A 24,524-nucleotide genomic window follows, 5' to 3' on the forward strand; every position below is an offset into this window, starting at 1 on the left:
CTCCAGTGCCCTGGTTCTGAATACCTGAACACAGTCTGGGCAGTAGGAGTGGAAAGGATGAGATGGAGAAGAGCATCCCTGCAGGGGGAGACCACAGAGACCTGGTGGCTCACAGGGGAGGGGAGTAGGGTGGGGAAGCATGACAGGTGAATGCAGGCTGCATAGTTCAATGAGGGACCCGGAGAGCGCTTCTCCCAAATGCCAGAGGAGGAGAGTGTCACCACTGATGAGATGCCAAAGAAGGCACTGGAGCAAACGCTGACTGATGGCGAGTCTAAGCGCTTTACTCTGTTAACATTTAACCTTCACAACCACCCTTTCAGGTAGGCAGTTTTATTATTATCCTCATCTTAAAGATGAGAAACCTGAGGCACAGAGGTTAAGTGTCTTGCCCTGGGACATATAGTGTCAGAATCAGGGCTGTCACCGAGGCAGTCCAACCCCAGCCTGGGCTTTTAACCCCACCCTAGACCGCCTCTTAAGGAAATGGGAACACAAGCGGCTGGCTGGATGAGAGCGTGGCACGGGTGCACACGGATGAGTGACGTCCCACCACTGGGGGTGTCAGAGAGCACGGGAGGTAGGCAGTGGGGCTCTGAGGCAAAGGGGAAGCACGGAATAATAACAGTAGGGTGCAGGGTCAAAGGACATGTTCTAGGATAGCAGAGGAAGGAGCAGGAGAGGGAGAGAGTGCAGATTCAGTTTGGAGGGGGAATAATTGAGAGGTTGGATCTCAGTGATGATCGAAGATTAGGGGTCACAGGGAGGAGGGGCAACTCTTAGACAGCATGTGAAGAGAGGGTAAGAGATGAGAGAAGGGGAATCAAGTGGTTTTGTTTCTCATTAAAGAAAGATGCATGGTAGTTTGCAGAGGGAGTCTGACACGAAGAAACATGAGATTAGAGATCCCAGGCGCATGAATGTCTGATGGAACCATATGTGTTGTTTAGCATCCCAGGAGCAGAAGGAAGAAGAGACATGTGAACGTGGTTCCCCAGGCAGAGGGAGAGTGAGCGTAAGTTGTGACCGGAGAGGTAGAATGAGCTGAGGAGCACGTTCAAGCTGGAGAGAGGTGAGGACTCTACACTCTGATGAACAGAGCCAGGGAGAGAGCCTCCACGTTGTCCAGAATAGGGCTATGGTGAAAGAGGAAATGGAGTCAAGGAAGTGTGGGAAGGGAGGGGATAGGTGGGGACCTGAAGTGGGCAGGTAGAAGGGACAGGCTGGCAGACCATGGTTATACTTGGGGAGCGGAATCCAGAGAGATCCTTGAGCTCCTTGAGAAGGATCCTTCCTTCAGGTCCCCGCCTCCTCCTCCTACATTATTGCTGGGAAGAGTGGGTGGCTTCTAGGTGGCTCCCTCAGTGGTTGTCATTGCCTAATGGCTACAGGCCATGTTCTAGGGGTGACAGGTGAGAGACCCTTCTCAAGCTGGGGCAGCTTCATTCGCTGTCACTATTCCCCTGCTCTCTGGCCACTGAGCTACATCTTTGTAAAACAGGGCTGATAATTGTACTATATCCCGCACAGGACCCCCTTGAAGATTAAATGAGAAAACAAAAATGAGGACACTTTTTTTCCCCCCCACAGAGGCAGCAGCTTCTCAAAGGAGACAGGAAACCTGTGAACTCCCAGAGCAGGCCGTTTTTACACACAGGTGGATATTGCACAGGCACGAAATAATTCACCATCATCTTGATCTATTGTGAATGGCTGTGTGGCCAGGGCAGGCAGCCAAATCTTAGAACGTGTGAGTTATCTGTTGCCTAGTCCTGGCTCTTCACATCTTAGCCTTGAAGGATAGACTCTCATTTACATTTACTTCTTAGACCCACTCTTTCTGAGCGGTTCAGAAGGAAGGGAAAGAGCCTCCTCTCCGAAAGTTCTCTAAGTGGCTACGGTGGGCCCTATCCCCATGAGGGCACTGATATACTTGTCTTACAGTATTGAAGGGCACACTGATGGGGTTTGGTGATGCTCTGCTCCCTGGATGCTGTCTGGCTCCCCATCTCAACTCTTCCCAAAGGCACAGATCCCTGCCTCGCTTCCCTGCCCTCCCCGCTCCCCAATCCCTCTCCTTGTTGGAGTACCTGCACTGTTTGACCTTTGGCATCTCCCCAAACCATTCTCTGACAGACCTGGCATTAAGGCATGGCCTTGGTCACCAAGATTGTTGTGGCTGGTTTACCCTAATCAGTGCTTGAGTTGGGAAAAGGATCAGCTTGGAGAGAGAGGGGAGCAAAGGCAGAAATAGGTGAGAAGAGTCAGAGGAGGGTGAAGCAAGCATTCAACAACATCAAGCAAACACGGTGAAGGAAACTTGACATCAGCTTCTTAGTGTTCCTGAAGCCCAGAAGGTCAGATGTGCTTTTGGGTGTGAGCCATCAGAACCTCAGACTCACACCCGTTTCCTGGCCAGACCCTGCGCTCCTCCTTGTGGGCTGGGCTCGTGGTGTCTCATTCTCATGTCTTTGGGGTGGTGTTTCTCTTAAAAAGCTTGCCATTTCCAGTAGGAGGAGGATGTCGCTGCTGAGACTGTGGGACAGCTAGGCTCAGAGGGAGTCTGACTTCGGGGCACCCGGAGGTGAGGTCTCAGTGCCTGGTGCTGCTCTTTGCCTTCTTTAGAGGACAGTGTGCAGCTTTGTGACTGAATGCCCTGCTGTTGTGATATGTTGCTGGAAATGCTGTTTGGGGTCATGGAGCCTTGCTTAAAGGGCTGTGGTTTGGTGAGAAGGGCTCGAGCTTTTTGGGAATGCTTAAGTGGAAGCATCTGGGCTTGGCTCTGCCAAAGGAGGCTGGTGGTGGAGCAGGGACATGTGACAGGACTTGGGCTGTGTCTTCAATGGAAGGACCAGAAAGCAAAAGGAATCCTTCCAGTGGGTTCAGCAGAACTAGGCTCCAGCACAAATGTTCTTAAGGATATCCTGGAACTCGCCTGACAGGGAGTGGCTGGGAATACCCGGTGCATAAAACTCACTAACCTGGTATAGCGGGAAAAAGACGCTAAGCAAGAAATATTGCATTCATCCCCTGCCACCACCCAGCACTGCCAGCCTGTGTCTAGATTCAGGGCCCTTTCTGCAGTTCTGACAGATCTCAGCCCCCACTGGCCTGAGCTTAACTGACTAATCAGAACAGCCTGATCTAGGATGTTTAGGTTGAAACAAGGAACCTTGTATGCGCCAAATATTTTTGTTGCTGTAAAGCTTTGAACAAATGTTTGCTCTTAGGAGTTACTATGATTAGATGGGGACCAGTTAAGCATGCTTGTTCACCTTCAGTGGCATTCTTCTATTTTCTCCTCTTCAGCTTCTTTTAGGCTACTTAAGCTTCTATTCATTGACAAAAGAAAACAAAGCTCTGCCTCTTCACTTTTATTAGACTCCGATATTCACTAAAGGCATTCAGCAACTCTGATAGCAACGTTCTCAGCAGCCTGGCCCCTCTGTCCTGCTATGGCTCCTCTTTGTCCTGACAGGATATCTCGCTGTGTTGGGCTCCTCTGTCCTGAGGGAAATTTAGCACCATGGCCTTGTCCCTCATTGTGATATAAAGCCAGTGTCTGTGGGCTCTGCCATTGCTCTGAGGAGCTGTCTTCACAGGCCAGGTGTGCGGCTTCTCCTCTCCACTGTCAGATCTGATCCTGTGGGGGTCGTGACCTCTGGATGTTATAGGACCTGTGGAGGACAGGTACAGCTTGTGGCCCTGGGCAGAAGGTGGGGACAACTTGAACTGCTACGCTGAGAGCCTTGCCAGTGTAGACCGGTGACCTCTTTGTTTCCTTTCACTTTCTCCCTTTTAGAATGGGAGCTGAGCTCCGGGGTCAGAGATATGGGCCTGCCTGTGAGGGCCTTACCACTTAGACAAAAGTGCCCTGGAGAAGTCTGTCCTGGGAGTGGCGAGGGGGACCCAGTCAGAAGTAGTCACTTCCATCTGGGGGATGGATGGGAGAGGATCCTTGGAGATAATGATGATGGAATTTGGCCTCAAAACAGGAGTGGGAGTTGAGCAGGTAGAACGAAGGACTTCAGCTAAAACACTGAAGAAGCCCCAAAAGCAGAAGCAAGCTGGGGACAATAGCTTGGCTGTTGCTCAGGGCAGGAGCCAGATATGGCCAGGAGAATGAAAACTGCTGGGGTTGTCACTTCCCACCCAGTTTTGAATCTCTACAGTCGCACAATGTGTCTCTTTCCACCTGAATTTTATAATTAGGTAAAATGAGGTTCATTAATGTTAACGAGCTTGTCAGGGGCACAGCTCATGAAGGAAAGAACTTGGATCTACATGCAGGTCTGACTACAGAACCCACTCTCCTAACTGCTCTGTGGGTCCTTAACTTCCTCTCCAGGTCCCCAAGCACCCCTTTGTTGCCTGAGTGATAGAAAGCTGGTGAAGCGTTGTGAACGCTGGGAAGCCTTGGTAAGATTTGTGAAATAGACCCACCCTCCTGGCAGCAGTGTGGAGGATGAGGGGTGTGGGGGGGCGGTGAGGCTGGAGGCAGAGAAACTGGTTAAGAAGCCAGTGCAGCCACTCTGATAGGAGATGACGGCAGGGCAGGTGAAGATGAGGGGACAGATCTGAAAGAGAGTGAGGGAGGAGATTTTACCAGATCTGGTGCCCAGTTGGATGTGGGTAACAAAAGGGAAGGTCCAAGGCTGACTCCCAGGTTTTTATCTTGGTGACCATGGGGGCATCACCAAGGTGGGATGGGAAGCATTTGGGTCCCACCCATTGTGAGAATATAGAGAGGGAGGTGGGTGTTCAGGACGGGAAGAGTTTGGGGCTGTTGTAGGGGAACATGCTGCAACCTCACTCCAGTCCCCACTATCTCCCAGGCTTTAGCTTCCCATGGACAATGAATTGGTTATTTTATCAATAAATCTGTAAACACTTATCCAGTGCTTACAGAATGGGGGACCCCACAGGGACCCAGACACGTGGCACAGTTTTCAGGGAGATGGCTGTGCACAGCTGCTGTCATTCCTTTCCTTCAGGATGAAAAAAGATGATCAGGGAGATCCCATTTAGGTAGTCAGAATTAAGTACGATTACCTGGAAGAGCTGGCTTGATGGGAATTTAGCAGGGACAGCTGTAGCCCTGGGCATAAAAGCTGGAAAGCAGTGCAGACAGCCAATTAACTAACAATTAGGATCAGTCCACTAGTGATAAGGCATCTGGTGAGGATGGGGCAGATCTGCCAGAAGGTATGTGTGGTAAAAGTTAAAGCCGTGACCAAGTAGGTTGAGTCCATAAGATGATAGACCATGATTTGTACTGTGTGGCTGGTGGCCAGCCCCTGAGGCTGTCTAAGCAAAAGGGCGCCTGGTGCAGGGCTGTGTTTGCATTCCATCAGTTCCTCAACTTTGGTCAGAATCAGAGTCACCCGAATGGCTAGATCAGCCATAAAGGTCAGGCTCTCTACTTACAGGAGGCTGGGCCTCTTGCTTGATTAGTTCTCAGGGTGGTTCTGATTAACAGCAAAGTTTGAGGACCACGAGATAGGTGAATCTTCAGTGCAGAGTGAATGGGGAGGGCTGTTCGGAGGAGGGTAACTGGTTAGGAGGCTATTGTAGTCATCTAGGGTGAGGTAATACAGGGACAGGTGAGGCTGTGTGAGTAGATGAGATCACCAGTAGCGTGAGTTTGGAGAGAAGTGCTCTGGTCTTATTCAGCAGCATTTGGTGCACCTGACTGCGCCCTCCATCCAGAAACCCTTTGGTTCGCTTATGGGTGCCACTCTCACTTCTGGTGCTCCTCCTGTCTCCTTTGTCCATTCCTCTTCTCCCCGGTGGCTGCATGGTGGAGTGTTTCAGGGAGTCCTGGGGCTTCCTCTGTTTTTATACCACTTCTTAAGTCACTTCATGCAATTGCTTAAATACATCTTTATGAAGATGCCTCCCAAATTGACATCTCCATCCCAGACTTCTCTGTAAACATCAGACTCCTATTTCCAAATGGCTACTCAGCGTAACTTCCTGGGTGTCTATAGGCCTCTTAAGCTGAACGTTTCGAAAACCAATCTCCTGATTTCACCCCCAGACACCCCACATTGTTGCTCCTGCAGGCCTCCACATTCTCTAGGTACTCAGGGCAAAAACCGTGTAGGCACGCTTGACTCTGCTCTCTCATGCCCATGTCCAGTTTATCAGTAAATCTTACGGGCTTTGTCCTCAAGGTATATCAGGAATTAGAACTAATTCATTATGGTCTGAGTCACTTCATCTCTTGCTGGGTTTCCTGTGTTCACTGCTGCGTCCCCTGCAGTCTATTTTCCAAGAAGCAGCCAGAGTAATCCTTTTAAAAGATTAAGTCAGATCATGTCAACTCTATCCTCAGAACCCTCCAAATGGGTTTCTGTCTCAGGAAAGTGGAAGAACAGGAGGAAAAATGGTGTGCATCCTCAGGCAAATTGCCTAATCTGTTTTCTCATCTGTAACGGGGAGAATAATTCCTAACTGGTATGGGGATTAAGTGAGATAATGTTGGATAAACCCTTAGCAAGTAGCTAACAGTTATCTGCCCAATATGAGGTAACTAAAGAGGAGACAGATGCCACATTAATTTAATCTTGGCACTGTGCCTGCCATGCCACATGTATTATTTCTTTTAATCTTTTTTATTTCTTTTAATTTTAATCACCACTGTATATCCACACAATTTAAAGACTCAAATAATTGTATGTAATTTGTTAAAACAGCCACCTCTCCACCTCCCCACCCCATTGTTCTTCCTCAGATGCAGCTGCTTAATTTTTTTAGTCATGTATTTTTATCTGTATCTCTAGAAAAATGCTTGTTCTGCTGCTTTATTATTTTCCCCCCATTTGTCATTATCTGTTCTTATTGAATTAAACAAAGTCTTCACCAATTATGTAAGTCTGTTAAGATGTTCAGATGCACCAGGTGTTCTGTCAATTTCATATGACTGAGGAAGTCTCTCCCAGAGCTTTTGAACTGGCTGACCTTGCAGGCTTGCTACAGAACTGTACCCTAGCATCTCCCTTATGGCTATGACCTTGTGTCCTTTTGAGTTTATGTCTCTCTTGTTAAATGAGCAGTTAAATTAAATGTTTAGGTTCAGCCTGCAATGTTTACCGGAGTTCTGTCTTGTTTACATTTGCCCAAAACAATGAAATTGATTTTATACTGATTTTACAGATGAGACAATTGAGGCTAAAAGAGGTTAAAAGACTCACAGCCATTATGCAGCAGAGCCCATGTTTTCACTCAAGTCTGTCTGTATATAAAAGCTGTACTCTCTCTCCTTTGCCCTTTAGAAAGAAAGTAGTTGTTGGTTAATATGGGATGTGATTGAGAATTTAGCGCTGCCATCAAATTCCTTCATATCTGTCTTTGTCCTTTTTATTTTTGGATGCTCCAAATGGCTTCTTGCTCCACTCTACCAAAGAGGTTTCTTAGATCCTTTAAAGAGGCTTTCTCTTAAGCTTAGGGATAGCAAAAGGTATTTCCTAAAATAACCATTTAAGAGCAGCTATGGCTTATGGGAGGCCTGTAAATTATTGGGAAAAGACTCCAGTTTCCTGTAATATAGTGACACTTCTTTATCATCTGTTTGCCACTTGGGGAAGGGAGAGGTAGGAAAGGAGTTAGGTTCTGTGGTTGTGGTGGGGTTCTTGGCTGAGGCCTCCTTCCCCAGGCCTTGATTTCCAGGCAGAGACACTGGCCCCTGTCTAGTGGCAGCTGCTGAGGAGTCAGGTCTTGGCTCTGGCTCAACTGTGTCCAAGGCTCAGAATATCCTGGAGGAACAGGGAATAGCGGTGACTTCCAGATCTGTTCCTAGTTCATTTCAGCAACCAGGGCTATGTGAGCCTGCTCCAAACATCAATTACAACCTGACCATTTTTATTGAGAGAAAAGAAGCTTAGAAATGGAATTCAGTGTGGGTGGAGTAAACAAAGGTTTACTTGCTTCCGACTTACCTTCATCAGTGGTTGCTGCCTACTTCAAATTTTCTTTTGCCAAACATGAAAGGAGTTAACACAGTATATAAATCACTGTTTGCCTCAGAAGATACCAGATGATGGGGTTCAATTGTGACTCACTTTCTAAATTTTAGAACACATACAGATCTTGCTCCCTGATCAACTTCCAGGTGCCAAACTGGCCTTTGTGTGGTGCACTTCATGTGGCTGTGGCATGTCATCATACCTTGCCATTCTAAAACATGGCTTTTCCTCACTGGCTGCATTTACAGCTGAGGGGTGTGGGATCGTTTTCTCCCTCACTGGTAGGGAAGAGAAGGGTTAAGTCCTGTAATGAGCAGGACCCCCAGCCTCAGATGCTGTCCCAGATAGGAAGATGACAGCACACACATAGGCCTGTGAGTGAAGGAAGGATGAATTGTGGATGGACTGCATTTTTTCTTAAACAACATACCCTGCCTTATGTTTATGGCCAGGGATGAGACAGTGTCTCAGTATCAGAAGCCAGCCTGCTCATTAGGGTCAAAATGCCAGCTATGTTAAGTGTCCAGAGAGAATGAAAAGTGCTTTGGTCCCATGTAACAACTGTCACTGTACTGTGTGTGATAAGAGCAATATCCTTCTCTGTGTCCACTTCTTTCTTTCCTGGGCGGTGGGGTGCCCCTCGTACAGTCCCCATGGCACATTGTTGATTCCTCTGTTGTCCATGCTGTGTAAGGCCCTTGGGTAGCTGCTGTAGCTCTCCTCTCATTGCTGGGGAGCATGATTTAAATTCTACATCCCGGTTCACGCCTGTATTCCCAGCACTTTGGGAGGCCAAGGTGGGTGGATCACGAGGTCAGGAGATCGAGACCATCCTGGCTAACACGGTGAAACCCCATCTCTACTAAAAATACAGAAAATTAGCCAGGCGTGGTGGCGGGCACCTGTAGTCCTAGCTACTCGGGAGGCTGAGTGAGGAGAATGGCATGAACCCGGGAGGCGGAGGTTGCAGTGAGCTGAGATTGCACCACTGCACTCCAGCCTGGGCAACAGGGTGAGACTCCATCTAAAAAAAAAAAAAAAAATCTACTTCCCACCATCTGCTTAGATGTCACCCTGATTTTTCACATGTCGCTTGGGATTTTGGCTTGGATTCTGGCTCTCTCTGTCTTCTCCCTGGTGTGTTGCTTCTGGAGCTTGGTGCACTTAAGCCCCATATCCCTGAGGAGCGCTGGCTCCCTAGGAGATGCTGTGTCCCTGTGGGAGGAACCGATGTGGAAGACACTGAACGCACTGCATGTCATCAGACAGCATGTTTACCTCTGAGACCTGTGATACTATGATATACAGTAGCCCCCTCTTACCCATGGTTTTGCTTTCCTGGGATTCAGTTACCCAAGGTACCGTCCAGTAAGGTATTTTGAAAGAGACAGGGCCAGGCATGGTGGCTCACGCCTGTAATCCCAGCACTTTGGGAGGCCGAGGTGGGTAGATCACTTGAGGCCAGGAGTTCAAGACCAGCCTGGCCAACATGGTGAAATCCTGTCTTCTATCCAAAATACAAAAATCAGCTGGGCGTGGTGGTACACACCCATAATCCCAGCTGCTTAGGAGGATGAGGCACAAGAATCGCTTGAGCCTGGAAGGTGCAGGTTGCAGTGAGCCGAGATCATGCCACTGTACTCTAGCCTAGGTGACAGAGTGAGACCCTATCTCAAACAAAAACAAAAACAAAACAAAACAAAAAATCACATTCACATAATGTTTTTACAGTGTATTATAATTGTTCTATGTTATTACTAATTATTGTTAATCTCTTACTGTGCCGTGCCTGATTTATAAATTAAACTTCATCGGAGGTCTGTAGATACAGGAAACATCGTATTCTATATATAGGGCTTGGTACCATCCTCTGTTTCAGGCATTCACTGGGGCTCTTGGAACGTATCCTCCAAGGATAAAGGGGGACTACTATAATAAAAAAAGTATATATTTGGTCTCCTTCCAGTTTGCTAGCACAGAAAAGGGGCAACTTTTGTTATTCATAATAAGCCCCTTTCAACCTTACTCAACTTTATGCTAATGAGGCCACTCCTGCAGGATGGGCTGGTTACCAGAGAAACCAACCTGGTGATTAGAGGGTTAGAACTTTCAGCCCCACTCCCAATCCTCCCGACTCCTACCTCGGGGAGGAGAGTGGGGCTGAAGCTTGAGTTCAATCACCAAGGACTGAGTGACCCATGATTGGATTAATCATATCTATGGAATGGAACTTCTATAAGAAACCCTAAATGAAGGAAGGGGTTTGGAGAACTTCCAGGTTGGTGAACCTGTGGAAGTGCTGCTGGGTAGCAGCCCTGGAGAGGCTGTGGAAGCTCCATGCATCCCTCCCCACTCCTCAGTCCCTTGCCCTATGCATCTCTTCCATTTGGCTGCTTCCGTGTTGTCAGAAACTACACATCAGCTCCTAGGATTCTTATGAAAGTACATTGTATGATAATGGATTTAAGTGGTTTTGTGGTCTTGTATGCATATGTGGAACCCTCTGTAATGTTTCCTTGTTTTGTATTTGAATTTTCAGGAAGAGGAAAATAGGCTGGCAAAAAGAGTCATGGCTTCTGATGCTAGTCATGCACTGTGAATAGGATACACCTTGAATCATGTTTCACTTCAGGCCAGCTCCCACAGGTCCACCCAGCTTGCTGTTTGCCAAGTACAAACTCATCGCTGGGCAGAGGGCCCATGGGTCTTGTTTTATGGCCCTTCTGTTGCGGGGGCACATAGCCTGGGCCCTCTGGGTTTGACACTCTGTCATGTTTACATCTGAGGCCACCTGATTTGTTAGGCCTTGGCATCCAGGCCCCTGATGCTGTGGGTGTGATTCCCAGGCTCCTCTCATGCATTGCCCTTGTACTGCATATGTGAATTCCATGGAAGGCTTTGACTCATCTTGAGCAGCTGGGTGCTCCTGCGTAATCTCATCAACCGTTTTGGCCTTTGCCAACTACATCCTGCCCTTACATGCTTCCCTGGCTTTCATGTGCACCACACTCTCTGCCTGGAACAGCATTCTCCTCCTCACCTTCTGAGAAAGCTTCTATCATCCTTCAAGACCCAGGGAACTTGCACACCTGCCTCTATCAACATACCTTGCACTGTTGTCATAATTATTTGTTCATACTTCCATCTCTTCCACTAGATTGTGTGGTTCATGGGGGCAGATACTAGGTCTGATTTATCAATATCCTTCTAGGGCCTAGCACAATGCTGGCTGCATGGATCTGTCCATTTATTCATAAGTATCTATCTGTTACACAGTGGGAACCTGGGAGTAAACAAGGCAGACAGGGTCCCTCTGCCTCTGTGAGAAGGTGGCCAGTTAGCAAGGAAACAAATACATAGAACAAGATACTGTGGATTTGTCGTGCTTTGAAGGGGCTGCTTTACGTGGTGCCGGGGGGCGGTGTGGGGAAGCCCTCTCTGATACTTTGGATCTGAGACCTGAAGGATGAGAATAAATCAGCTGTGCAGACAACTAGGAAGTGAGCTCAGGGTAGGGGGATGGCAGGCATATTGCAGAGGAGGGAAGGTCTTGGAGGGCTCGGGAGCAGACAGGAGACCAGTGCTGCTGAAGCATGAGCCATGTGGGGAGAGATGTGAGCATGGCCTGGCCTGATCCTGAAACCTGCTTCATAGGCCACAGTAAGGAGTTGGGAATTTTCCCCTTAGAGAAAGAGCAGTGGGAAGGATTTGGAGGGATTATTTCAAACTTTTAATATCCCTTATGCTGAACAGGTGAGTCTGCATATTGTTTCCCTCCTCCTGCTTCCCCCCTTTTCCCTGCTACCTCTTCTTTTATCCTGACCAAAGCTGGCCTCCATTCAGGCCCCAGGATTTCCACACCGTATTCGCTCTGTAGCGGCCTGGCTGCTCCTCTCACCTTGGAGCAGCTCTGTTCCTTGTTGCAGCCTTTTCTGGCTCCTGCCAGGGCCCTGAGGTGCCACTGAAGTTCCCCGACACCCTGCGAGCTCCCATTCTCATTCTCTCTAAGCTAACTGTGCAGTGGTTCTTGACCCCCGAGGCTGAATGCCTGCTTCTGAACCTTCCTTGGCCTTAGCACCTGTAAATCCCTGCCCTCTCCCCCTCCACAAGCATAGTTGCTTATCTTCCTTCCCCATGCCTGCCGCCTCCAAACGAACCAGCCTCCTGAGTTTATCTGGTTCTCCCTCCCTGCACCTACCTATTTTTGTTTAAAGTTTCCTCTGAGCTGGCAAAAATATGTCCTGATGTTATATCCTCACTTAAAAAAAAAGCTAACATATTGAACACTTTGTGCAAAGGAATGTGCTTAGTGCTCTCTACATACTTTTAATCATGACATCTATGAGTTAGATGCTGTTATCCCCATTTTACAGATGAGGAAACTGAGGCTCAGAGATCACACAGTACGTAGCAGAGCTGGGTCTGAACTCAAGCTATCTGACTTTGGAGCCTGTGGATTTAATTATTATTTCCTAGTGCAGTCCAGTGTGGTTCCTTGGTCTTGAGATCCTTATCCACACCATCTCTGAAGCCATTCCTGGGTGGTGCCCATTTTCCTGTCTTCACTCTAAATGTCCCACTTTGCAGGAAAAACTGGCAGAGAGCCTCAGAACCACCTGTTTCCTCTGCTGCACCATGCTTGAGTGTGGGAGCCGTGCCTCTGTTCTCCACAGCATGTATGGCCATTCGGCACGTGTAGATTTGCTGAATGAGCAAACAGCAACTCCTCCAGTTTACAGATGTGAGCTAACTCTCTTGGGATTACAAGTGCTATTGTAAATCCCTCCTTGCTACCCAGGGAGAGGGTGGGGAACAAGAAAAATGAGAGGAGGCTGCAGGAAGAGGGTTTAAACTAAAGACCTTCCTTGAGGTAGAGTTGTCCAGAGATGGAAGCAATTGCCTGAGGGACAGGGGAGGGGCATTGGGCAGTTCCCCTTTGCTATAGCTAGGGGATACAGCATTAAGGGAGTGGCCGGACTGTGTATCCTTGGAGGTGTTCATCTGCCCTGAAAAGATGGGATTCTGAACCTCAAATCGTGCTGGGTAGAGTGGATCTAAGATGGTCAGTTATGTTGCTCCTGGGTGCTGTCTCTACATCCTTGTGGCCTGTAGACTTCCTAGGCAGTGCACCCTTTCCCAATTGGAGGAGTGGAAGTGGCATTTGAGCCCTCTCAGCCTGGCTGACACCCACCCAAGGAAAGCACTGCAGGCCTAGGGCAAATGCAGATGTAAGACAGTTAAATGCCTGCAGGGATTGTCCCAGGCCCTGCCCTTGTGCTGCATTGCCTTGTACGCCCTGACAGTGTCCCTGTTAGGTGCGCTGCTCTCCTACGCCACTTAGTGGCGCCTTTCACAGTGGGGTCGGAGCTTCTGGAACCTGGGACTCCAATTGTTACACCTGGTGAGGTGTTAACAATTGCCATCTTGCTGCCACAGGTGACTCTGGAGAGCCCTGGTGGTTTTTCATTACAGAAGTGAGTGGGATTGTGTGCTAAAGATTCATGGAAAAAGCACTCATGCCAAGAGGGAAAAGGCCATGGAGATGCAGAAACTACATGTCGGCTACTATGATTCTTATGAAAACACGTTGTGTGATGATGGAATGAAAGGTTTTTGCGATCTTGTGTGCGTAACATGGAACTCTCTGTAATTTTTCCTTTGTTCTGTATCTGAATTTTCAGTAAGAAGAGGAGGAGACCAGGCAGGCAAAAGGAGTCATGGCTTCTGATGCTAGTCATGCGCTGGAAGCTGCCCTGGAGCAAATGGACGGGATCATTGCAGGTACGCCCAGGGAACCCCAGCAACCAAGGTCTCATCCTCCACATTCCAGAAACTGCTTCTCTCCTTTTACTTTTTTTTTTTTTTTTGGCATAGAGAAAAGCCCCTTTTGTTATATTTATTTTTCAGTAGTGTTATTGTGTATGTAATCTCTTTTTTTTCTTTGATACGAACTTATACAACTCTCTGATGTCTGGTGTGATCGTTCTGGTCTCTGCTGAGACAGTGTGGATGTACCTACCATCTACCGTCTCAGTTTGGATTCTGGCTGTGAGGCAGTTTGGGTTCAGTGAGACTGATTCTAATGTAAAATTTTCAGAGCTTTTCATGGCTTATTATAGCTGATCTGAAACTTGAAATCTAGCAGACTTTGCCACCTAATGCAGGTGTCAGCGTCCTCAGATGGTCTCCAGTGTGTTTCAGAGATGAGAGGCAGTTTTGTATTGATTCAATTAATGATTCAAATTTTCTTTATGCCATATTGTTTTTTATCCCTCTCAACTGTTTGGTTTTAATATTTGCATTAGCCAGTAGGGGACTTTTTATTAGAAAAGATCTAGCAAAGCTGTGGTTAATTTGAAAGGACTATCAATTAGCTGTTCCAGCTGATTCCTTTCTTCATGGGAGCAACCTATACTGATTAGACCAAACGTTTTGTTGGAAATCTTTCCAGAAGGTCCCAAGTCTTCTGACTTTACCTGATACACTTCAGTGGCCTCATTGGTAGATTGGATGTGCTTCTTTGGAACTTTGCTCTTCATTGTTTGAGCTGTGGCTGGAAGAGAGCGTGGAGGAAGGTACTGGGCCAAGTGTGGCTAGACCCCAGGAAGTACGCAGAGTACCTGACACTGCCCTTTCTCAGGCATTTGCTTTTCCTTCCCATTGGAGGGTTTCATCTGACTTACAGAGGGCTCTTGGTGTTTGAGCCTGAAGTGGGAGAGTATGCCTGTGTCTTGCAGCTTCTTCAGGTTATTGTTGGTAATGTGATGTATTCTAGCTATCATCTGTCTGCTTCTCAATTTCTCAGTGGATAGAGGGCCCTTGAGAAGCCATGACTAATGTCCTGCTTTTCAGAGGATCCATAGACTGGGATGTCGTGATGTTTAATACTGAGTGTCAACTTGATTGGATTGAAGGATGCAGCAAAGTATTGATCCCGGGTGTGTCTGTGAGAGTGTTGCCAAAGGAGATTGACATTTGAGTCAGTGGACTGGGGAAGGCAGACTCACCCTTAATCTGGGTGGGCACCATCTAATAAGCTGCCAACTAATATAAAACAGGCAGAAAAACATGAAAAGTCTAGACTAGCTTAGCCTCCCAGCCTACATCCTTCTCCCATGCTGGATGCTTCCTGCCCCCGAACATCAGACTTCAAGTTCTTCAGCTTTAGGACTCAGACTGGCTTCCCTGCTCCTCAGTTTGCAGACGGCCTATTGTGGGACCTTGTGGTCGTGTGAGTTAATAGTACTTAATAAACTCCCCTTTATATCTATATCTATATATATCTATAGATATATATATCCTATTAGTTCTGTCCCTCTGGAATACAGATGTCCTGTTCTAGGTTAGGGTCTCTGATGCCTTATTGAGGAGAAAGAGTCAAGAAAGTGGATTTCCTAACAATCCTTTTAGAGATACTGACCTGTGAGCTCCTCGGGGTCTCACGTGCATTGGGATAAGAGCCACAGGATCATTCCCTGAGAAAGCCTGAGGCAGTCATCACTTCAGAGCCTTCAGCCAAAGAGCAAAGGGGAGACTGAGCGAGTCCCTGGCAGACCTCTTTGATGGTTGTCAGGGAGGGATGAAAATACTATCTTTTCTCTACGTATTATCTCTGCTGCTTTGTCAAAGGTCATTTGATTATATTTTTGTGATATATATTCAGGTCTATTTCTGAACTCTCTATTCTGTTTCATGGATTTATTTTTTCTTTCACCAATACCACACTGTGTTGATTACTGTAGCTTTAGTAAGTCTTGAAGTTGGGTACTGTCAGTCCTCCAACTTTGTTCTTCAGTGTTGTGTTGGCTACCTTTTGCCTCTCCGTATAAAATTTAGAGTCAGTTTTTTGATCACAAAGTAACTTTCTGGGATTTTGATTGCAATTGCATTTAACTTAGATCATGTTGGGAAGAACTGACACTTTCACAATATTGAATTTTTGAGAGATGAATCAGACTTCTAAAGAAAAGTAGCCTTGTGTGGGGTCAGTACCTCTTTCTGCCTCCTAATTTCTCCATACAGGCATTCTTGAAATGACAGAGCCTCTGGCAAAATTCATTTTGTCTCTGAGAGACATTATGTGGCTGGATCCTTAAGGCCTTGCCTTGACCCAGGATCTGCAGTGGGGAATCTGGGATGTGTGTGGAGAGAGGGGCCCTAAGTGTGGGTTGTGTGAAACCCAGGAGACCTAATCTTCTGATCTTCCAGTACAAACTGCTCTATCCTTCCATTTCCTTAGTCCTCCATCTTGGAAGGTTCTATGTAGAAGGGCTCCTGGGCTTTTCTGTCTGGAACAGGTGTGAGAGTTTTGTAGAGAGAAGGCATTCTTTGCAAATTGGTTCTTTGCAGATTGGTAGGGAGGAATACCTGTAGCCAGACTACTTGTTTGAAAACCTAGCTCTACAACAAGTTACTTACATGGTCTGTGCCTCAGTTTCCTCATATTAGAAATGAGAATAGTAATACCCATCTTAGAGAGTTGCCTGTGTTAACATGTGTAAGGTGCTTAGAACAGTGCCTGGCACATAGTAAGCACTATAAAATGTTAGCTCTTGATAGATTAATGAGGGACTAAAAATAATCTTTATCATGTTGAATCTTTTCTGGGGACAGGGTAGTATTCTATTTATTAAAGCTCTTATTTCTCCCATCTGAGTTTTGTGGTTTTCATTGTAGAAGGCTTGTGCATCCATTGCTGGATTTGCCCAGGGTCTGCAAAATTGATACGTGGTCTTCTGATTGCTCTCTGCGTCTGTTCTTGCTCCCTTATAGACTGTTTTCCACAGAGCTGTAGAGTAAACCTGAAAATGTAAATTAAGTCATATCACTCCTCTCTCCAAAACTCCTCAATGGCTTCCCATCTCAGGATAAAGTTTAAAGCCCTTACCACGGCCAGCAAGGTCTTAGCATGGCTTGGCTTTCGTGGCCCTTTATGCATCCCTTTTACGGTCCCAGGGTGTATCTCACTTGAACCATGCGCTTGCTCCCTCCTCTCCTGGAATGCCCTCCTCCACATCTAGGCTTATGCTGAAATGTTACCGTATCGGAAGGCCTTCCCTGACTGTGTCTATCATGCATTCCCACATAACTCTGTTCTTGTATCTTGTTTATACTTCTTTATAGCACTTATCACCTGACCTATCACATTCATATTTGCCTCTTTGTTTATTGTCTGCCTCCTGCACCAGCATGTAAGTTTCTTAAGGACAGAGGCTCTGCCACTGTATCTCCAGTGCCATAATTGGTGGTTTTAGGCATTTTAGTTAATAAGCATTTAATACAAGTTAGATGTTTTTTTTCATTTGCTTTTGTGACTAGAATCTCTTTTCATTGGTTAGGAGGTATACATACAGGTTTCTGTATACATCTTCTATCTGGCTGCATACTGAACTTCATTTATTTGCTCTATTTTCACCCTTGTTTCACTGATTATTTTGGAATAACAAATTATTATTATTTTTTTTGAAGACTAGTAGTTTGTATGTCCCGTGAACCATCCCTGAAGTAGTAACTGGCTCACACAGATACTTGACAGGAGCTATTTGACAGATTATTCAACATTGAGGTTACTAGTGAGTATCTGGAGGGCATGTTTTCTATGCCATTCTTGATAAAAAGAATGATCATTCTTTTGAATGCCTTGTTCAGGTTACTTTTTCTCAAGATTGCTGAGGACACTTTTCCTCATTTTTATGATGGCATTAAGATGGCTGAACCAAATTGGGCCAAAGACGTTAAGAATTTTTGTGGTTATTAACATGGACTACAGAGTTGGACTGTAGGGGTTTGAATCCCAGCTCAGCCATTTAGTGCTGGCTGTGGGATCTTTGGACAAATTGCTTAATTCTTCTGAGCCTCAATTTACTTATTGATAAAATAGCGGTAATAATAGTACCTGTCTCATATTATTGTGAGGGTTGAATTAATGCAGATAAGGCACCTAGAAAGTGCTTAATTGGTGTATGTTATTTGTTTTATTGATATTAGTATTAAATTATTTTTACCCCCCAAGATCATAGTGCTGAGATTTGATTCCAGGGCCATCTGAGTCTCTTTCAGGCTCCTTTTATTCCTGGGCTGGTTTTTATGTTGATGCATGGGGCTGTCTGTAGGAGAAAAGAATTAACTGAGGGAAGGATACTTTTCTGCTCTTGCTCACAATCCCTAAGCCAGAGTGGTTTTGTTCTTGTCTCTCTTACGTTATTTCTTCTAAGCAAGGGTTCCTTTGCTTAAGGGTGGCACAGCTAAAGAAGTTTGAAAACTGTGGCACCACACCACAGATCTTGCAGAAATGACATTTTTGTGTGAACATTTAAATCTTCCTGTCTTTATTTATGTTCTCTTATTAATTTTAGATTGCATGATGTCAAGTAGTGCCACCACCACTGCCAAAACACAACTGCTTTTCCATCAAAGTACTCAAGTACCCAAAGAATGTATTTTCTCACAGTTACCACGTATTTCAATGGAAAAAACCTTTATGGGCTTCCTGGACCTCCCAAATAGTAACCACTTACACAAAAACAACACAGATTCCTACTAAAATGGATGTACTGTATTCAGTGATCACCAGTAATCATATACTATGTAACAAGGAATTGCCTCTTATTAATTACAGTAGGCTAGGTTACTGTTTACTTTCCAAAACTCCTTCTAAAAAGAGTGCACTTTGGGCATGTGATATCAATGTTTATGTAATTAAGCTTTTAGTGCAAAAAAAAGTCTGTGTCCTCCTCCATCAACTAAAACAGTGCAAACAGTGCGGGATGATTATCACTCCTGTAAACAATCAGACCAGGAGTACTCTGAGGGGACATCCTAATGCGCAAGTGGCAAATACGCCCCTCCAGAGCCACGGTGTGACCTTTATCTCAGGTGGTCAATGCTTGGGAGGTGTGAGAGATAGAAATTGGTTCTTGTAAATGCAAAAAGAAATGCCTTGTAGGCAGGACTATTAAATGAAACTCCTTGTAAAGTTGAATTCTTGAAATCTGAATGGCTGAATCCCAGGTGACTATACTAGACTAGATTAGACTAGATTGGGTCTATACTAGATTGGGACCTCAGTATTTTATATCAGAAAGTTGGAAAGGGTGGCTGTTAAAGACTCTAGGATCTTTGTCAATAATGACTTGGTTCTAATATGAAAGACCATTATTATAGTTTCCAGTAGGATGTTAACTTTTGATCTAGTCTTCCTCCTGATTAGTCCCTGTGATTCTGCTTGCAAATTACACTGTAATTGAATTACACTGTTGACAATTGAAATTGAACTATATATTGCTTCATTACCTCCCTCTGGATGGCCCAGAGCAACTGCCACAGACACTAATTTTGCATGGAGCTTAATTTACGAACTGACAGGTTCAGTGGCTACTTTGTCAGGCCACTTCTGGCAGGGGACCAGAGAGCCACGTGGTCAGGACACAGAAGGCCACTTATTCCTCTTGGCTCTGCAGGAGGTTACTCATGCAGTTATGAACAAGCAGTACTGATTGAGGAGGAATAGTTAAGAGGAGTCTGTTTTATGACAGTTAAAGAAGTTGCCCTGTCAGCTGGGGCCTTTCTGCCAACTCTGATTAGCGTCTGGGTTTGTAAAAAGAAAACAACAAAAGATTGTGCAGGGGCGGAGAAAGTTCTGATCAAGACCGAGATTCTTCACGTTGGCTTGTGAATGAAGTCAGCTGTGGTGCTGAGGACTGTTGAGTCCATACTCTGAACAGTCCCTGACTGATCTTGTTCCCAGCTTCTCTGAGGTGGAGCAGCATATAGCAGTCATCAGTATCGGACTCGCTGTTTCCCATTGCAGGTTGGGAGAGCCCTGCTAGGACTTTGTTCAGAAGAGTTGGAGTGGGGGTTTTAGGAGTGTCTAAGGGGCAGAGCTATCAAAGACTGCCCTTTGTATGAAGAGGTCAAAACAGCTACTGGGGCACCCGCTGTTTGACAGCCCTCATTCCATTTTTCCCTCACTGGTAGACCCCATCTCCCAGTCCTTTATGGAACTGTGCCTCGTTTTCCATTCTCTGAAAGAGTTTGGATAAGGCTGGAACTATGTGTTCCTTAAATATTTGCTATAGTTGTAGGTATAGGAACTGAGCTGCAAAACTGTGTGGGCCTCGTGTATTCTTGTTTGAAGATTTTTTTCTTTTAATGGTGTGGACAGGTTTTAATTTCTTAATTGAGTCTTGGCAAGTTAAGTTTTTCTAGAAATGTGTCCATTTTACTGAGGCTTTCCATTTTGTTAGCATCAAGTTGGCCATTATATTTTATCTAAAATACTTTGTTAGATTAGAATTATTCTTTAATGTTTGATAGAATTAACATATAAAAGCATTTGGCCTGGTGTGTTCTGTGTGGAAAAAAATTTAAACTACGATTAAATTTCTTTATAAGACGGCCGGGTGCAGTGGCTCACGCCTGTAATCCCAGCACTTTGGGAGGCCGAGGCGGGCGAATCACGAGGTCAGGAGATTGAGACCATCCTGGCTAACACAGTGAAACCCCGTCTCTACTAAAAATACAAAAAATTAGCCGGGTGTGGTGGCGGGCACCTGTAGTCCCAGCTACTCGGGAGGCTGAGGCAGGAGAATGGCATGAACCCAGGAGGTGGAGCTTGCAGTGAGCCGAGATCGTGCCACTGCACTCCAGCCTGGGTGACAGAGCCAGACTCTGTCTCAAAAAATAAAATAAATAATAACTTGACTCTTAGAATGCTTTAATTCTCATCACTGCCCCATCTTCCACATTATTTTCGTTCAGTATTCTAGTATCTTTATATTCTCCAAATTATTGTTTTTTTAGTTGACAGCATTTTGTTTAACAATTTTAACAACCTCTCCAGTCATAGTTGATTCTTTCGTCCTGCTTCTTTTTTTTCATGATAGAGTTTTCTTCCTTAAAATTTGATAGTCTGTCAGTAATAGATTGTATTAGTCGTCATTTGAAAAATGTCCTTAAATGTTCATAATCTTGAATGATAGTTTATCTTGTACAGGCTTGTAGGTTGGTCACTATCCATAGGTATTATTTTGTGGTCACAGGGATTTATTGCTAATGAGAAGTCTGGCAATCTGTATCTGTCTTCTGTCTGGTTGTTTTTAAACTTATTTATCTTTGGTGTTCTTCAGTTTCACTGTGTTGTTTCTTGGGTGGATTTGTTTTGATGTATCATTCTTGGGACTCAGTGAGTGTCTTTAAGCTGAGAGGACTCAAGTTTTCCATTCTGAAAAATTCATAGCCATTTTCTTTGTTGTCTCTGCTTCATCCTCTCTATTCTTCTGGAATTCCTGAAGAATTGTGTTGGACCTTGTCATCCTTTTTTAATTCCATGCTTCCTAACTCCTCTTTTATATTTTTCACTTGTGTCTCTGTTTGCAGCATTCTTCAAATCTATCTTCCTCTCCAATAATTCTCTCGTCTGCTATTTAACCTGTTCACTTAATTTTTAATTTGCTTGGCTGCATTCTTTATTTTGGTTTGTATTTTTTTTCAGATTTTCCTATTTTTTAAAATCATGCTTTCCTTTTCTTTAAGGTTTTTATTTCTTCCTTTAATTATGTAAAACATATGACATATGCCCAAATATTCCCAAATAGACAAAATATTTACTCATATTAGTGTGTTGATTTAGTTACATGTTTAAGCACTAATTAAAAGGCTTTCAATAATTCAAAATAATATGTTAATTTATGAACTTCTTGTCTCAATAGCACTTTTTTTTTTTTTTTTTTGAGACAGAGTCTTGCTCTGTTGCCCAGGCTGGAGTACAGTGGCATAATCTTGGCTCACTGAAACCTCCATCTCCTGGGTTCAAGCAATTCTCAGCCTCCTGAGTAATTGGGATTACAGGTGCCCACCACCATTCCCATCACTGGCGCATCTGATGAAATAATTTTATTCAAGCTTTTTATATTTATCTTTGTTTCTATCATTTTGAGCGCTCTTTTTGAATAATCCTAGCATTCTAGAGCAGTTGTAGAGCATTTGGGGATGCAGATTCATATTTGTAGGTCTGGGATGGGATCCGAGACTGTATTTCTAATGAACTCTCAGGTTTTGCTATTGCTACTCACGTGGACCCCACTTTTAAGTGGCAAGGTTTTAGAACACACCATCCTTACTTGGAATTTGTTTTAAATACAACACTTTAAAAATTCACATATGATGCTGTCATCAGCTATTTCATCTCATGCCAAAGAACTCCATTTACATGGTAAAAGATTAGACTTTAAAAGTTTATCTTGTCTATATGTCTTAATTACACAAAATATATATTTTGCACAAATGAAGATAGGCTAAGTTATATTGCAGTGAGAAACTACTCAAATGTCAGTAGTTTGAAACACAAAGGTTTATTTCTTGTACACATTGCAAGTTCCCTGAGATCTGCCAAGAGCTCTGGTCCTTGTCATCTTCACTTGAACACAGACTGATTGAGTCTCCACTATTGCCAGAAGTCAGGGCAGGTGGAAGAGATATGAGGAATTGTGTAATGGCTCTTAGACTTTCTCCCACAGTGATACACATAGTTTCTGTTTATTGGCCAAAGGAAGTTATGTGACCATGAGTGACTTCAAGGGACAGAACTGTAAGCCTACTATGAATGCAAGTAGAGGAGAACAAAATATCTGAACAACCCCCGTCACTACCACATACATCCCTATGTGCTTTCGAAAGCGATCATTAAAAGGCTTTCAGCCGGTTGCGGTGGCTCACGCCTATATCCCAGCACTTTGGGAGGCTGAGGCAGGCAGATCACGAGGTCAGGAGTTCGAGACCAGCCTGGGCAATATGGCAAAACCCCGTCTCTACTAAAAAAATACAAAAATTAGCCAGGCGTGGTGGTGCGTGCCTGTACTCCCACCTACTCGGGAGGCTGAGGCAGGAGAATTGCTGGAACCTGGGAGGCGGAGGTTGCAGTGAGCTGAGATCACGCCACTGCACTCCAGCCTGGGTAACAGAGCAACTCTGTCTCAAAAAAAAAAAAAAAAGAAAGAAAGAAAGGCTTTCAATGAAATCCTGTAACACTTGCATTGTATGTGGTCTTATCCTCAAAAATAATTATTAAATCTTCATTAAATTTTGGTTTTGCTCCTTAAAATAAAAATTCTCAGGTGACCTCTATAACCATCAAAGCTAGACTTCATTGAGGTGATCTGCTAGTGGCATGGTTTCAGCTTAAGCATCATTTTAGTATCACCTGGGAAACTTTTTATTACCCCAGGTCACACCTCAGACCAATTAAATTAGAATCCCTGGAGGAGGGCCCAGGCATCTGGAGTTTGTAAAACCGCTCAGGTGACTTCAATGTGCATTGAAAGTTGAAAATATTTGTGCTACTCTAAATACTGCTTTGTTGCTCAAAATGAAATCAATAGAATGCCCCAAAGAGAAACTTTAGGCTTGACTGTAAGTTGAATTACCCTTTTCTGAGAAATCTGGGGGGCAAATCTTGCCTTATATTTAGGCATATCCAGCATTAGTGGTTTATGGTGTCTTCTAAATTTTCCTGTTAATCCCAGGTTTTAGGGCACACATTTTTTTTATTTGTTTTCTATGTTGATTTGTTTCCCACTGTGGTTGTAATTTTTTTACAGGAGGTAATTGCGGGAAATGTGTGTGGAGTGTGGAAATGAGCCTCCTGGGAGATTTTGCAATTGCTAATGCTGGGCTTTAGGTGTTGCACTATTCTGGACCATTTTGTGTGCATGTGTGTTGATTTCTGGTTTGGGATTTCGGTAGTCAGTGCATAGTAGAAATTAGGCACTATACCAGTGGTATGCAGAGGCCTGTAGGCTTGATGTCTCACTGGGGGTGAGGCAGGGTGTATATGTGTGGTATTATAAACACCTAGGGGGTTACTTAGCATACTGCAAGCTTCCCTGCCGTTGGGTGAATTTTCTCAGATCCGTTTATGAAATAGGCAATACTTTGGGGTACTTTCTTTCTATAGGGGTCTCACTTTCAACTTACTGCTTTCACTGGAGGCATTAAAACCTCAAGCCCCAATCTCGGTTCCTCCCTATATCTGGGTATTTTGCCCCTGGGCTACTCTAGAGTCAGCTTGAATTAATTTCACTGTTGAGTTCACTCTTTGTTTCTGGTACCCAAGGTTTTTACTGTCTTTCAAGCTTGGCTCCATGTTAAAAAATAAAATAAAATAAGAGTGTTATCTTTTTCAGCTTTTCTGTTTGTTCATTGTGGATAAGGGGGACTCCTGGCAGTTGAGTATGTCCTGTTTCCAGAAGGTTCCCCCTTAAGCAGCACATGGCTAGCTTACCAAGAGGCCTGCTCTGAGATTTTCTGAAATGATTGTTCTGTGAAAATACTACCAGGTTTTTCCCCCTTTCACTAATGCAATTATAGAGCGAGGGAAAGCTAATCAACAGCACAAGGAAGAAACCTGTCTGGGTTTACTCACTTAATTTCCTGCCCAAATAAAGGCCTGAATTCTTCCATATTGTCTAGCATCCTGTGGGGACTTTCAAAGAACAAGAGAACCTAGAGTCCCTGTGCAAACTAAATGTCAAACTTGAATCTCCCACTTATAGTCAACAA

General features: G+C 44.9%; 1 protein-coding gene across 11 annotated transcripts in view; it reads left to right on the plus strand.

The window, feature by feature from the left end:
- PPFIBP2 (PPFIA binding protein 2) overlaps positions 1-24,524 on the plus strand; it is a 144,175-nt gene that overhangs the window by 22,298 nt on the left and 97,353 nt on the right. For 9 of the 11 annotated variants that reach the window (XM_055095181.2, XM_003819108.5, XM_024930629.4 and 6 more), the window contains exon 2: positions 13,649-13,748. In XM_055095181.2, the coding sequence (XP_054951156.2) occupies positions 13,685-13,748 (64 nt within the window). In that variant the 5' untranslated portion in view covers positions 13,649-13,684. Of the gene's footprint in view, positions 1-950; positions 1,073-12,554; positions 12,709-13,648; positions 13,749-24,524 lie in introns of all 11 variants that reach the window. The other 2 variants (XM_055095182.2, XM_055095184.2) reach the window with 1 other exon arrangement.

This window comes from Pan paniscus, chromosome 9, assembly GCF_029289425.2.
Source record: "Pan paniscus chromosome 9, NHGRI_mPanPan1-v2.0_pri, whole genome shotgun sequence".
Classification (NCBI taxonomy): domain Eukaryota; kingdom Metazoa; phylum Chordata; class Mammalia; order Primates; family Hominidae; genus Pan; species Pan paniscus.